An 11417-nucleotide genomic window follows, 5' to 3' on the forward strand; every position below is an offset into this window, starting at 1 on the left:
AGGTACATTACACTAAACATAATTAATTATTTTATACACATTTTTATTGTATTTGTCTTTCATATTCTCTAATATAATATTTTGTGTTTCAGGTTATTTGCGAGCCGAACAAAATTATTATGCATATTTTGCCTAATTTTTATATGAATGGTCAAAACATATGGCGGACGATGAGTCCTCTCATATGTTTTCACATTGGTGAATAGCATCTTCGGTGATGAGACAATTCGGCGGATGTCCCATCACCTTGTAATACTGAACCCGTACTGAACCCGTACTGCATGATATTGACTTAAGGACTGGAGATTGGTCCAAAAAAGTTGCATATTTGGTAGATGCAAGGTTTATTACAGTTGGGGTTTCTCTTGAATAGTTTGACACAGATGTCACTCCAGAATATATTCATTAGTATAATAATATCACAAGTAGATATTCATTAGTATAATAATATCACAAGTCGCTACGTCACTCGTCTGGTAGCAGTTGTGGGTCATCTGGTAAATGAATGAATATTATCTAATTATTTTTAATTTAAATTTATTTTAATATTGTCTAATTTGTTTTATAATTCACAGAGACTAAACAATAGTAGACTTCGTGAGGTTGCAAATTATTAGTCTATTATATTAGTCTGATGATGATGCCCCTATGATGCCAGCATTTGGTTTAGGACATTATGACTAAGAGGTTGGTCCTTTGTCTTCATACGTGCATGACATGGGGTCGTGTAGAACATAATGAATATTTATATTATGAAACGCCTATAGAGGTACCAGAGCAACATCAAGAAACGTCCACCTTATGGGACACATTGATTTTTGTAATTATTTTTATATAAATGAGATATTTAATTTACATTCTTTTGTTTTTATGAGATATTATTTTAATTTATTCTTTTTAGAATTTAAATAAAATAATAAAATATTTTTAGAAATTGTTTTTATAAAATGAAAAATTAAAAAAAAAAAGAAAGAAGAAGGACAATGTGTAATAATTAAAAAAGAAAAAAAAAGAAATTTGTACGAATTGAAGTGTACTCTGGCTCTCTATCAAAATCTCGATATCTCGCTCTTGCTCTTGCTCTCTCTTTTATTTTTATGAGATTATTTAAAAAAAAAAAAAAAGAAGAAAGGAAGAAAGAATGAAGGTCAATGTGTAAAGGAAAATTTATGAAAATCTCTCAAAATCTCTCAAAATCTCGAGTCGAATTATTTAAAAAAAAAAAACAAAATTTTCAGAAATAAGTTTTTAAAACAACAATATTTTCCTAAATAATTTCTAAAAAGATAATATCCTTTTTAATTTTTCAGAGGGGAAAATAGATATCTTTTTCGCTTTATATTCTCATAACAAGTTCCTGTTTCCAAGTTCCAACCAAATTATAATTTTTTAAAAAAAAAAAAAATCGTTACCCTAACATTTGTTGCATAATTTGAGACATTGTAAGCAGTGAGCAGAACGCGGCGGCCGGAGAAGACAAACAGAGGACGACTAAGGAATTAGAGTTAATGAGGAATCTTGTTCAGCTTACAATATGCGTACTCACTGTACTTCTTCGTCTTATATTTTGGCGGATTTTTCTCATCGACCAATTTCGGATGCGGCCCAACTTCAAACTCAGGCGGCGGCTCCAGAAACACCGGCCACGATATCCTCGTCTTCTCCTTGTTCACTCTCGTCCTGTGAAACACACTCTTGTACTTTCCATTACTCAGAATCTGCCCCCACAACACAAACACACTTCTAATTCAGCCATCTTCCACAACAGAAATGTAAAAAAAAAAAACCCTGAAGTTGAAGAACACATTTACCTCCATTTGATCCCCGATGTGGATGACGAGGGCATTAGGGATGTAATTGACGTCGTACCACTGCCCATCTCTAAACGCCTGAAGGCCTTGAACTTCATTCGGCACAAGAATTGTAATGGCCGACATGTCGGTATGAGCAGGGACTCCAAGAGCCAGATCAGGGCGTGGACATGGCGGATAGTAATTGATTTTCAGTAAATACACCAATTCTTCTCCACCAGCTCGCTCTTTTAGCTCGTGCCCTTCGAGCCCTAGCCCCAGTGAGAGGCTTCTAAACAGCTTCTCCACAACCCCATGTAAGTGCTTGCTGTACTCCTCATTCGCTGCCCTGCATACAGACCCAAAACAGAGTAACCCATCAAGATGTACGATCCTTTGGGTTCAACAATTTAGAATTCGGAGGGATTTCTTGATGTCCATACCTGTAAGAAGGGGGATTTTGGGGCCAGAAATTGTAGTTAATGGCAGAAGGAGGCCAAATTATGTGGAACAAATGGTCGACCCAACCTTTCTTTCCATCGATTTCTTTTTGGAGCTTAGTTCCATAGCCTTCGACGGATTTGGAACCAGGGGGTTTGGCGTAGACTTCTTTCTCCTCCGGTGGGAGCTCGAAGAATTCCTTCCCAACGGCCTGCAAATGGGTTATGGCTTCATTTGGGATCTCGTGGTTGATGATTTGAAACATGCCCCAATTTCGAGAGGCATCGTCGATGGCTCTGAGAACAGAGTCGTCATCTGGGTCAGTGAAATCGATGACAGGAACGGCGAGGACTTGGCCTTTGACAGTGGTGATTCCCGGCTGCTCGGTTTCCGAACGGACGAACTCGGCGGGGAGAGTATCGGAGTAAAGCACCGAGGAAGCGATGTCCTGGACTCTGCCGACCTCCATTTTGAAAATTTTGGCTAAGAATTTGGTGATGGAGAAAAAAAAATGGGGCTTTGTTGAAGCTAATTAAATAAAGAAAAGAACAGAGGGTTGAAAGTTACTTTCAAAGGATACGGTTTCAACAAACTTCCAGTTGGGTGCGTCTTTTCAGAACAGAATTGAAGGCTCGTAGCCTCCTCCTATTCACCATGCGCCTCACATGGATGTTGATGAGTATTAGTTTGGAATTACATTCCTATCCCAATAGATCAATCCGGACTTACCACTATTGCTACGTCTTTATAATAGTAGTAGAATTTGGTATTATAAATATTATTTGATTGGTCTTTAGCAAGCTATGGCAAAAAGTTATTTCAATTGTGCATGTACATTGATATTAAGAATGCACTCAAAGTCCCATATTGGTTGATAAGAGAATGATCATGGATTTATATGAGAAGACAACTATCTTCAATGGTATGATGTCTTTTCGGTGAAACCAAAAGTAAAGAAGTAAAGTCATAAGAGCTTATGTCTAAAGAAGACAATATCATACAATTATGGAGATATTTGGAAAGTTTGTTTTCTCAATCAAGTGATATCAATGCACCGACTAAGAATTATAGCTATTATTAAACACTTTAAACTAAAAATTTCAATTTTGAATTCAAAAACACTTTCACTGACTAAGTTTACCAAGTTTTTTTTTTTTTTTTTAGTATATGATCATCTAAGTTGGTCATTATAGCTAGTCGTTGGAGATGATTGATGGAGTTGGTGGTCGAAGTTGGTCATCAGAGGTGATTGTCGAAGTTGGCCGTGGGAGGTGGTAACGTGTGGAGTTGGACATCGGAAGTGATCGCTAAAGATAATTGTCGAAGGTGGCCATTGCTAGAGGTAGTCATTAGTGGTGGCCATCATCGATGTTGATGGTTGGAGTTTGACCTCTGAAGGTGGTTATCAAAGCATATCACCAAAGTGAGATGGCAGTAGTCACTGATGGTGGTTGTTGCCAAAGTTGGATATCGAAGCTGATCGTCAAAAATGATTGTTAGAGCATGTTGCCAAAATTGGTCATCAGTGATGATTCAATGGATAGAGTCATTAGTGCTAGAATAGATATATTTTACTAAATATATATAGATTTTGTCTATAGGAAATATTTGTATTTGGTTAAGTACTTCCTCATTTTCAATGATTATATATATATATAACATCAAGGATAATGGAATGCAAAGGATTATCTCACGGTTAGTAACATTGGAAGAGGGAGACAATAAGAGGGGGAAGACTGCAAACTCCAATAGCAAGAACACTTGAACTTGGTGACATTGAGTTATTCACCATCAACTTGTCTTAACCTAAGTCAATGTCATAAATACCTCTTTAATTTTGTGTCTAGTACGTCTTTGAACATTAATAGAATAATGGATCATTGACTTCTTTAAAGTTTTTTAAAATTCATATACCATTATCAAAATTCAATTTCATATTCAATAGATCCATTCATTTTATTTATAAAAAAATGTCGTGTTAAAAGTATAAGAACTTATTTAACACATATTACTATTCCAAAGTTTGATGGTTTTGTGTTGTGAATTAAGGAACTTTCTCAATCCCACATTTGAAAATCAATATAATATATATTTATAATGTTTTTCTACAGTACGTGGGTAGGAGAATCGAACTTTTAACTTGAGGTTAATAGTACATACTCAATATCAGAGCTACTCTCATTTTGGCTATAATAATTTTAAAATAATAATGAAACAAAACATCTATCAACAGTGTAGATTATGAAGTTTTAATAATAGCATGAGTGCTAAAGTGGCTGTTTTCTCAATTGGTTGGGGAGGTGTATATTACAAATATGGCTGCCAAAAGCAACTTTGGGCTGTTCTGCTTGAAGCATTTTGAGGGTAAATTAAAGAGAGATAAAATAATAGCATAAATTACAGAGAACAAGGACTAACTTAAGGATCTATAAAAAAGAATCAATGTTAATAGTTATGAAAAAATGGGATTAACCATATAAAATTAAACACGGAATAGATTTGGAATAGATTTTGAATGATTAAAAGTTTGTTTTGAAATAATTTAAAATATGATAAAAATAATTTTAATTATTTTAAAATAACTCTCAAACACGCACTAAGGAAAAGTGATTTTAGGGATTAGTCAAAGAACGAAAGAGTAATAAGATAAAGATAGATGGAAGGATTATATAGAATAATTGAAGAGAAAGTGAGAGAGGAGGGATTATAGGGAGTAGCTAAGGAGAAATTATAGAGATTAATTTAAGGGAGGATAATTATTAAAGTAAGAGACGAAGCATTAAAGGAAGTAATTGATAATTTAGGGCAGAGGTGAGAGTTATAAGGTAGCTAAAGAGCAAAAGGGAGTAACTAACGCAATTTTATCAAACAACCCTCGATATGAAAACGAGTACTTGGAAGTTGGAATTAAGGAGCCGTTTGGGACAAAAATTATCTCAGGACTATAATAAATATTGTTTTGTAGTTTCCAATTAGCTATCGTTGCCGTCAACACTATTTCAAAACCCTCAACCCTCAACCCTCAATTGCTACCGTATTTACTATTTGCTAGTGTTTACTATTTTACATTCATCATTTTTTACTTTTTGTTACAGTATTTACTATTTCGTTTTCAAACTAAAATAGTTTATCCCTTAAACACATTATTATAACTCAAGCTAAAATGCACCCCAAACACAAACTATTATAATCTAACTATAATAACTAATTCTTTGTCCCAAAAGTCCCAAAGTCTATTAGGTAGATGAACCTCTAATTTAGGAACACTAAAACTCAGTTAGTCACAAATTACCTTGAGATAAAGAACAAATTTCTCGATTCGAAAATCAATCATTCTACAAGATGTGGCGATAATCTTCTTGATGTAGACTGCAAAAATATATTAAAAAGTTTTGGGCTAATTTGACAAAAAAAGAAAAAAGAAAAAAGAAAAAAGCAAGCATCATGATTTGACCTACGAGTAAATAAAGAGCATGAGCTTACTAAAAGCCTTAAAAAGAATTTGTTCTCATGGTGACCACCTACTCGATATTTTAACATCTCATGAATTTTAGGACCCGTTTGGATTGATTTAAAAAAAAAAAAGTATTTTTCAAAAAAAAAATCATGTTTATTTAAACACTTTTGATCAAAACTGTTTAAAATACACTTCAAAGTTATTTTACGAGGTTGTCAAATACTCTATTTTTTTTTTTCTAAAATGACTTATATTTTAAATTAAATACTTGAAAATGTATTTGAAACATACTCTTAGTTTTCTTGACACCTAAATATTGTAAGATCAGAGTTATCGTATAAAAATAGTCGAATTACATACCAATTCGCCCAAATACTTGCAAATACTAAAAAAAAAAGAAAAGAAAAAAAAAAGTAAACTTGATCGAAACGACATTCAAAATGTTTTAAAATGATCTATCTCCTTAAATGTTTTAAACTTGCAACTCAAGATACGAATTGCAAGAGAGTTTAAAAAGTTCTTGGCTAAACTTGGCACAAAAAACTCAATTACTAAAATAAATTCATAATACTATTCTGTCCAAGACAATCCAATAACGAAAGAATCTAAAACATGCAATTAATTTATTTAAAAAAATATTTTTGAAAATAATATTATAAAAAAAAATACAACAAACAACATAGCTAAAACTAAAAATAGAATATAAAAATTAAAGATTAAAGGAAGAAATACCTTTTTAGATCTTAGTAAGTTTTAGGAATAAAATCATTAAATTTAATTAACTAAATATATGTGACAAAATGACCCGAAAAACAAATATATATATATATATATATATATTTTCCCTTCTCTCTTCTCCTCTCTCTCCTTTTCCTCTTTGCTCTTTCTCTCTCCTTCGACTAGTCCTTTCATCAATCCTCTTTTTTTTTACTCTCATTTTTTAATAAAATTAACACCTCATTTCTCTTCACTCTCTCCAAAATATACTCCTTATTGACAAAGTAAAGAGGAGGAAAAAAAGAGAGACGAAAAAAAATTTCAAGTCATCTTGCCATATCGACATTTTGTTAATTAAACTTTAGGGTGGAGATTAAACCTCCGACCCCTAGGATGGATGGTTATGCCAATTACCATTGAAATAAATTCACCTTGACAATAATATATTAATAATGGGTAACTACGTTACATTATAAAGCATGTTTGGTATTTTATATGTAAAAGTATGCCGAAAAATGAGATGATGAGAGAACCTTGTTGATCCAGGATTTACGTTTTTCTTTGGCATATAATATACTAAGATATATTCGCAGATAACATTCCATCAACATTTACAACACGTCCCACAACTTTAAATTGAAATAACATTGTCCAGAGAGACAGCTTTTATGTAGACGCACCATTGAAGCAACCAAAACTTAGCCACAGCACGAGCCACAGGCAGGTAATGAGCCTGATTGCCATAAGTTCGGATCACAGATCAGTAAATCAATCAAATGAAAGTAAGGAGAAAAAGTGTTCAAAAATCATTCATTCAACTTACTGTGATCGATCCCTCGAACATTGTCTAGACCGCGAGGTGGACCACGAGGACGACCATAGGGCCCTGAGCCAGGACCTCCAGGGCCACCACCGTCCCATTTCTTCCCTGAACCGGATCCTTTTCTATATGCCTCTGATTTCTCCATCTACAAAGAAACATGGAAATTTTATCTTCGTAACTAACATGACACGGTTCTGAATGCTAACATTTTTCTGGGGCAATAAGGAACAACTTACCGAAAACAATGTGGTAAAAAACACACCAATAACGTTTATGATGGCCCAAAAGAAATCAGTTATAGTTTTGAGACGCCAAAATGATCTCTGGGATTTCACAACACCTACAAGATATCACAGCAAGTGCATAGTTGGTCAGTAGTCAGTACACCTTGATGCTCAACAGAATCAATAAGACGGAAACATCCAACTTCATAATTCCAAGGAAGAATCAGATCAAGAATAGTAACATGTCCAACCCACCTAAAAATAGCCCCAAAGTTTGTCAATACGAAGATAGCAAGTCAGATAAGATGGAAGTTAAAGCAATTCAATAACTCCTAAAACTTTAAAACATAAAATCAATTGAAATAGATACTGTAAAAAACAATGTCACACAGACAGCAGTAAGTAGAGAAGAGCTGAAAGAGGTCATTAATTAGACAACATGGTAAGCAACCGACAAAATGAAAAAATAACTCCTCGATAAGTTAACACACAAGCGATTCATCTATCAAAATACTCCAACACGCGACAAAGATGTAAAACAGGTGTACCAGGAGACAGGTAGCAGAGTGCAATAGGAAATTACACAGAGCTGTTTAATACCGGCAAATTTAGAATCAATTTATGCTTCGGAAACATGAACGTCCCCCAATGATTTATATGAGAAAGTTCACCAGTAAGAAGCAACCAAAAGGAATTCCAAGGCCTAGTCAATCTAAGAAATGTACAGATCTAGAGAATCCTGCTCAACAGACAACCAAAAGGGATCCAAAGCACGAGTTGATATTGATAGCATTAAACTCTTCCTGATAACTTCCTTAGGTCACAGACACATTTTTACGGGTTCATGAGAATTGAGACTCCATAAAACATCAATTTGTTAACCAGCATTTGAAAAAAGTGCATAAAAACGGCTAAACCATGAAAATATAATACATTATTTAGATCATTGATTCAGTACACAGGATTACAAAAAACAAAGTTATGAAGCTTGATAAGATTTAAAATTCATAATATCTTCTCTCTATAAGACTTGAAATTATGGTACTTTCACAAAATTTAACAAGATGTTCGTCGCAATGATGTAGTGGTTAACAAAACAAAGGCATGAATACTTCTACAATTTGCTTTATAACATGGACCTAACATTGATCACTAACACCGAAGAGCCAGACAAAAACAAAGCAAACAAAACAGGTTTAAAAGAAAATACATCTGTTTATTCATCAAATCTTCACAAGCACTCATACTTGTCTTCCATTACGAACTGCAATCAACAATACCATTTCAAGTTTTATATTGAGCAGTTGCATTTCATCAGGAAAAGATAAAAATTCCTCTTAAATGAATGGTAACCTTTTAAGTGAAGAGCCATTATCCTTGCCTTTTTATGCTACCAAAAACATAGAGATGATAAACACATTGTAGAAATAGAAACAGAGTGGAGGAATTAGAAAAACTCTGTCACCACACACTCAAAGAAATAACCAAATCCCTTCATCCTTAAAAGTATCAGAAACAGCTTGTAAAAGTGTGGCACCACAAAATTCAGAGTTTTAAGGTAAGGAAATAAGAATTCAACTCAGTCAAGCTATTTATCTTATCTAACTTCTCAAATGACAATAAATTTCCCGAACTCATCCGCCGAATTTCTCTATTTTCCCTGTCATTCATTCCATTAGGTCGCCAAACATCACTCTCTTTTCAACTCCAGTTCGAGGGTTTTTTTCCAATTCTTCATGATTAAATTCTTGACCTAGGTTTATTTCCATTCCTATGGTTTTATCTTTTGTGTACGATTTTTCCATATGATAACATAAAATTCAGGAAGTTTCTGACATATGGTTAGAAAAATTAGACCAAGAGATATGCAATCAGAACAATACTCCTTCCTCAGAATACCACGTCTTGCAGAAAAAATTATTGGATCTAACCTACTAAGACCAAAATCGAAATCGAAATCATGAAATGCATAAACCGAGGGAAAATAGGGAAAGGGTTCATAGATAAATACATGGACAACACAAACATAAAAGGATCATATCTGAAGACAAGAAGAGGAGAACCAAAATCCCCAATTCTATGAATGAAATTCTTCGGGTAACAGGGAAACAAAAGCTAAAATATTTCTCAATCCAAAGGTGATCAACCAATCCCTCTGCAGTGAAATCGAAATAGAAATGATTAGAGATTGAAAGAGAACCTCGTTCAACGTACGCCATGGGAGACTTTCCAGAGCTTTCTCGGGGTCGAAACGAAAGAAGCGATATTCTAAAAGCTGGCGGCCGAATTACCGTGATCGTGAGTTTTGGATCAACGAGAGGTTTCCGCTTCCTTTTTAACAATGATTTGTGCGAATTTTGGTTGGCTACAGCTACGTCATATATATTTCTCTTTTGTTACTTTATTTTTTAAGTTTTATTTAAACGTCAACGATCGTTCGACCCAGTCAACGTCGCCGGTCCTATCATCATCGATTAGGGATGGCAAAACTCCTCCACCCTGATTTTTTTAATTGTTAGTTCATATATATGTAAATAAACCACTAAAGCAGTGGCTAGTTTTAGTTATTTTTCTTTAATTTTAATTTTCTAATATAATAAATTTATTTTTTTTATTAAATTTACAATAAAAAATATTAAATTATTATTTAATTATTAATTTAAATAAATATATAACGGTAATACTAATTTCTTTGATAAAATTTATAATTTTACTGTAAATATTAAATTCAATTAATTTTAAATAATAAAAAGAGAATTTTTCCTCGAGCGATTTGAATCCCCGAACAAGGATTCCTAACCACCCAAAATAGAGAATGGGACATTAAAAATCTCTACGAGGATGGAGATGAGGAGTGCACCCTGCCCCCACCTTAGCCTCATTGTCATCGACAATTGAATGTGCTATTTTTGGTAGAAATATAAATTTATGCTCTAAGTTCTTAAATCATAACGGTTTAAATTGGAACCAATAGTTATATTAATTTAAACTCTGAATTTTATAAATATATCAATTTAAACCCTCTAACACGAGTGAATCAATTTAGATTCTCAATTAAAATTTATTTAAAAATTGTTCATTCAAATTATAATCGTTAATTTTATTAAGTAGACATTTGTAGAAGTCTATACATGTATAAGAATTTATGCATTCACGATTTTTAAATATAATCTTAATAAATATTCTAAGTCGATTCACTTAAAATAATTTAAAAGTTTAATTGAAAATATTAAATGTTTCTTCCGTTTAAAATTTACACGGATGTCGTTTATCTTCTCTCTTCAAAAACTTTTTTTTGTTTTTTTTCTTATAGTCGTACCATAATTCAAACAGCAAACCCCGAATAAAACTTGAAAAAGTGAGAAAGAAGGGTTTCAAATGTCTAATATAGAAGAAACTAAACATTTTTTTTTTTCCTTTTCACATAAGTATTTTTGTAACATCACTACGTGGGGATCCCAATAAAAAGGTCAGAAAGAGATTTGAAAAACTAATTTTTTAAAAAAGATGTTAATTTTGAAAAAACTTGTTTGAAATAGAAATTTTCCTAAATTATAATTATAAACTATGAAGCCTAATTTGCAATTTAACTTATTTTTGTTAAAAAAATAATTAAAAAATAACTATATCATCCTAGGTCGAGTGAACACGATCATAAAAATCATGAACTCCACTCTCGAAAATAGGATCCACATGAAACAAACAAACTATTGTGTTCTCCTTCATCTTTGGCATTGTGATATGCAACGACAAGTGTGAGAAAGATCCAAGCAACGACGTCGTCTAATATAAGTTCTTATTTCATTATTTTATAAATCACAATTTAGTTAGAAGATTAGAGATACTTGAATTTAGATTTCACATCAATAATTTGACTTTATTCTGAATTAAATTATATTTTTAAATTTTCACATACATATAAATTATTATTTGTTTAAGCACAAATCAATTAGAAGAATAAAAAT

At 32.8% G+C, this 11417-nt stretch overlaps 2 protein-coding genes and 1 non-coding gene across 3 annotated transcripts; all 3 read right to left on the bottom strand.

The window, feature by feature from the left end:
* Positions 1 to 1295: 1295 nt before the first annotated feature.
* On the bottom strand, positions 1296 to 2952 carry FLS1 (flavonol synthase 1). Its single transcript, XM_039029707.2, has 3 exons — positions 2234 to 2952; positions 1812 to 2139; positions 1296 to 1718 (listed from the first exon to the last, which is right to left on the bottom strand). The coding sequence occupies exons 1-3, from the start codon at positions 2698 to 2700 to the stop codon at positions 1506 to 1508; spliced, it is 1008 nt and encodes a 335-aa protein (XP_038885635.1). The 5' UTR covers positions 2701 to 2952; the 3' UTR covers positions 1296 to 1505.
* Positions 2953 to 6821: 3869 nt separating this feature from the next.
* LOC120076876 (glycine-rich protein) lies at positions 6822 to 9953 on the bottom strand. Its single transcript, XM_039030824.2, has 4 exons — positions 9653 to 9953; positions 7465 to 7568; positions 7229 to 7373; positions 6822 to 7138 (listed from the first exon to the last, which is right to left on the bottom strand). The coding sequence occupies exons 1-4, from the start codon at positions 9669 to 9671 to the stop codon at positions 7104 to 7106; spliced, it is 303 nt and encodes a 100-aa protein (XP_038886752.1). The 5' UTR covers positions 9672 to 9953; the 3' UTR covers positions 6822 to 7103.
* Positions 7993 to 8137, bottom strand: LOC120076935 (small nucleolar RNA snoR137). Its single transcript, XR_005481682.1, has one exon. It is a non-coding gene; the product is annotated as a small nucleolar RNA snoR137 (small nucleolar RNA).
* Positions 9954 to 11417: the final 1464 nt, after the last annotated feature.

This window comes from Benincasa hispida, chromosome 4, assembly GCF_027475165.1.
Source record: "Benincasa hispida cultivar pf3 chromosome 4, pf3_genome.v1.1, whole genome shotgun sequence".
In the NCBI taxonomy this organism is placed as follows: domain Eukaryota; kingdom Viridiplantae; phylum Streptophyta; class Magnoliopsida; order Cucurbitales; family Cucurbitaceae; genus Benincasa; species Benincasa hispida.

Bases quoted from the DNA above. Each gene is read 5' to 3' on its own strand.
- LOC120076876 (XM_039030824.2), bottom strand. The intron at 7,374-7,464 runs GTAAGTTGTTCC...GTTTCTTTGTAG, and splicing joins TTTTTACCACATTGTTTTCG to ATGGAGAAATCAGAGGCATA. The intron at 7,139-7,228 runs GTAAGTTGAATG...TATGGCAATCAG, and splicing joins TGTTCGAGGGATCGATCACA to GCTCATTACCTGCCTGTGGC.
- FLS1 (XM_039029707.2), bottom strand. From the start codon at position 2,700: ATGGAGGTCGGCAGAGTCCAGGACATCGCTTCCTCGGTGCTTTACTCC. The intron at 2,140-2,233 runs GTATGGACATCA...GTCTGTATGCAG, and splicing joins CAAAATCCCCCTTCTTACAG to GGCAGCGAATGAGGAGTACA. The intron at 1,719-1,811 runs GTAAATGTGTTC...TTGTGGGGGCAG, and splicing joins ACATCGGGGATCAAATGGAG to ATTCTGAGTAATGGAAAGTA.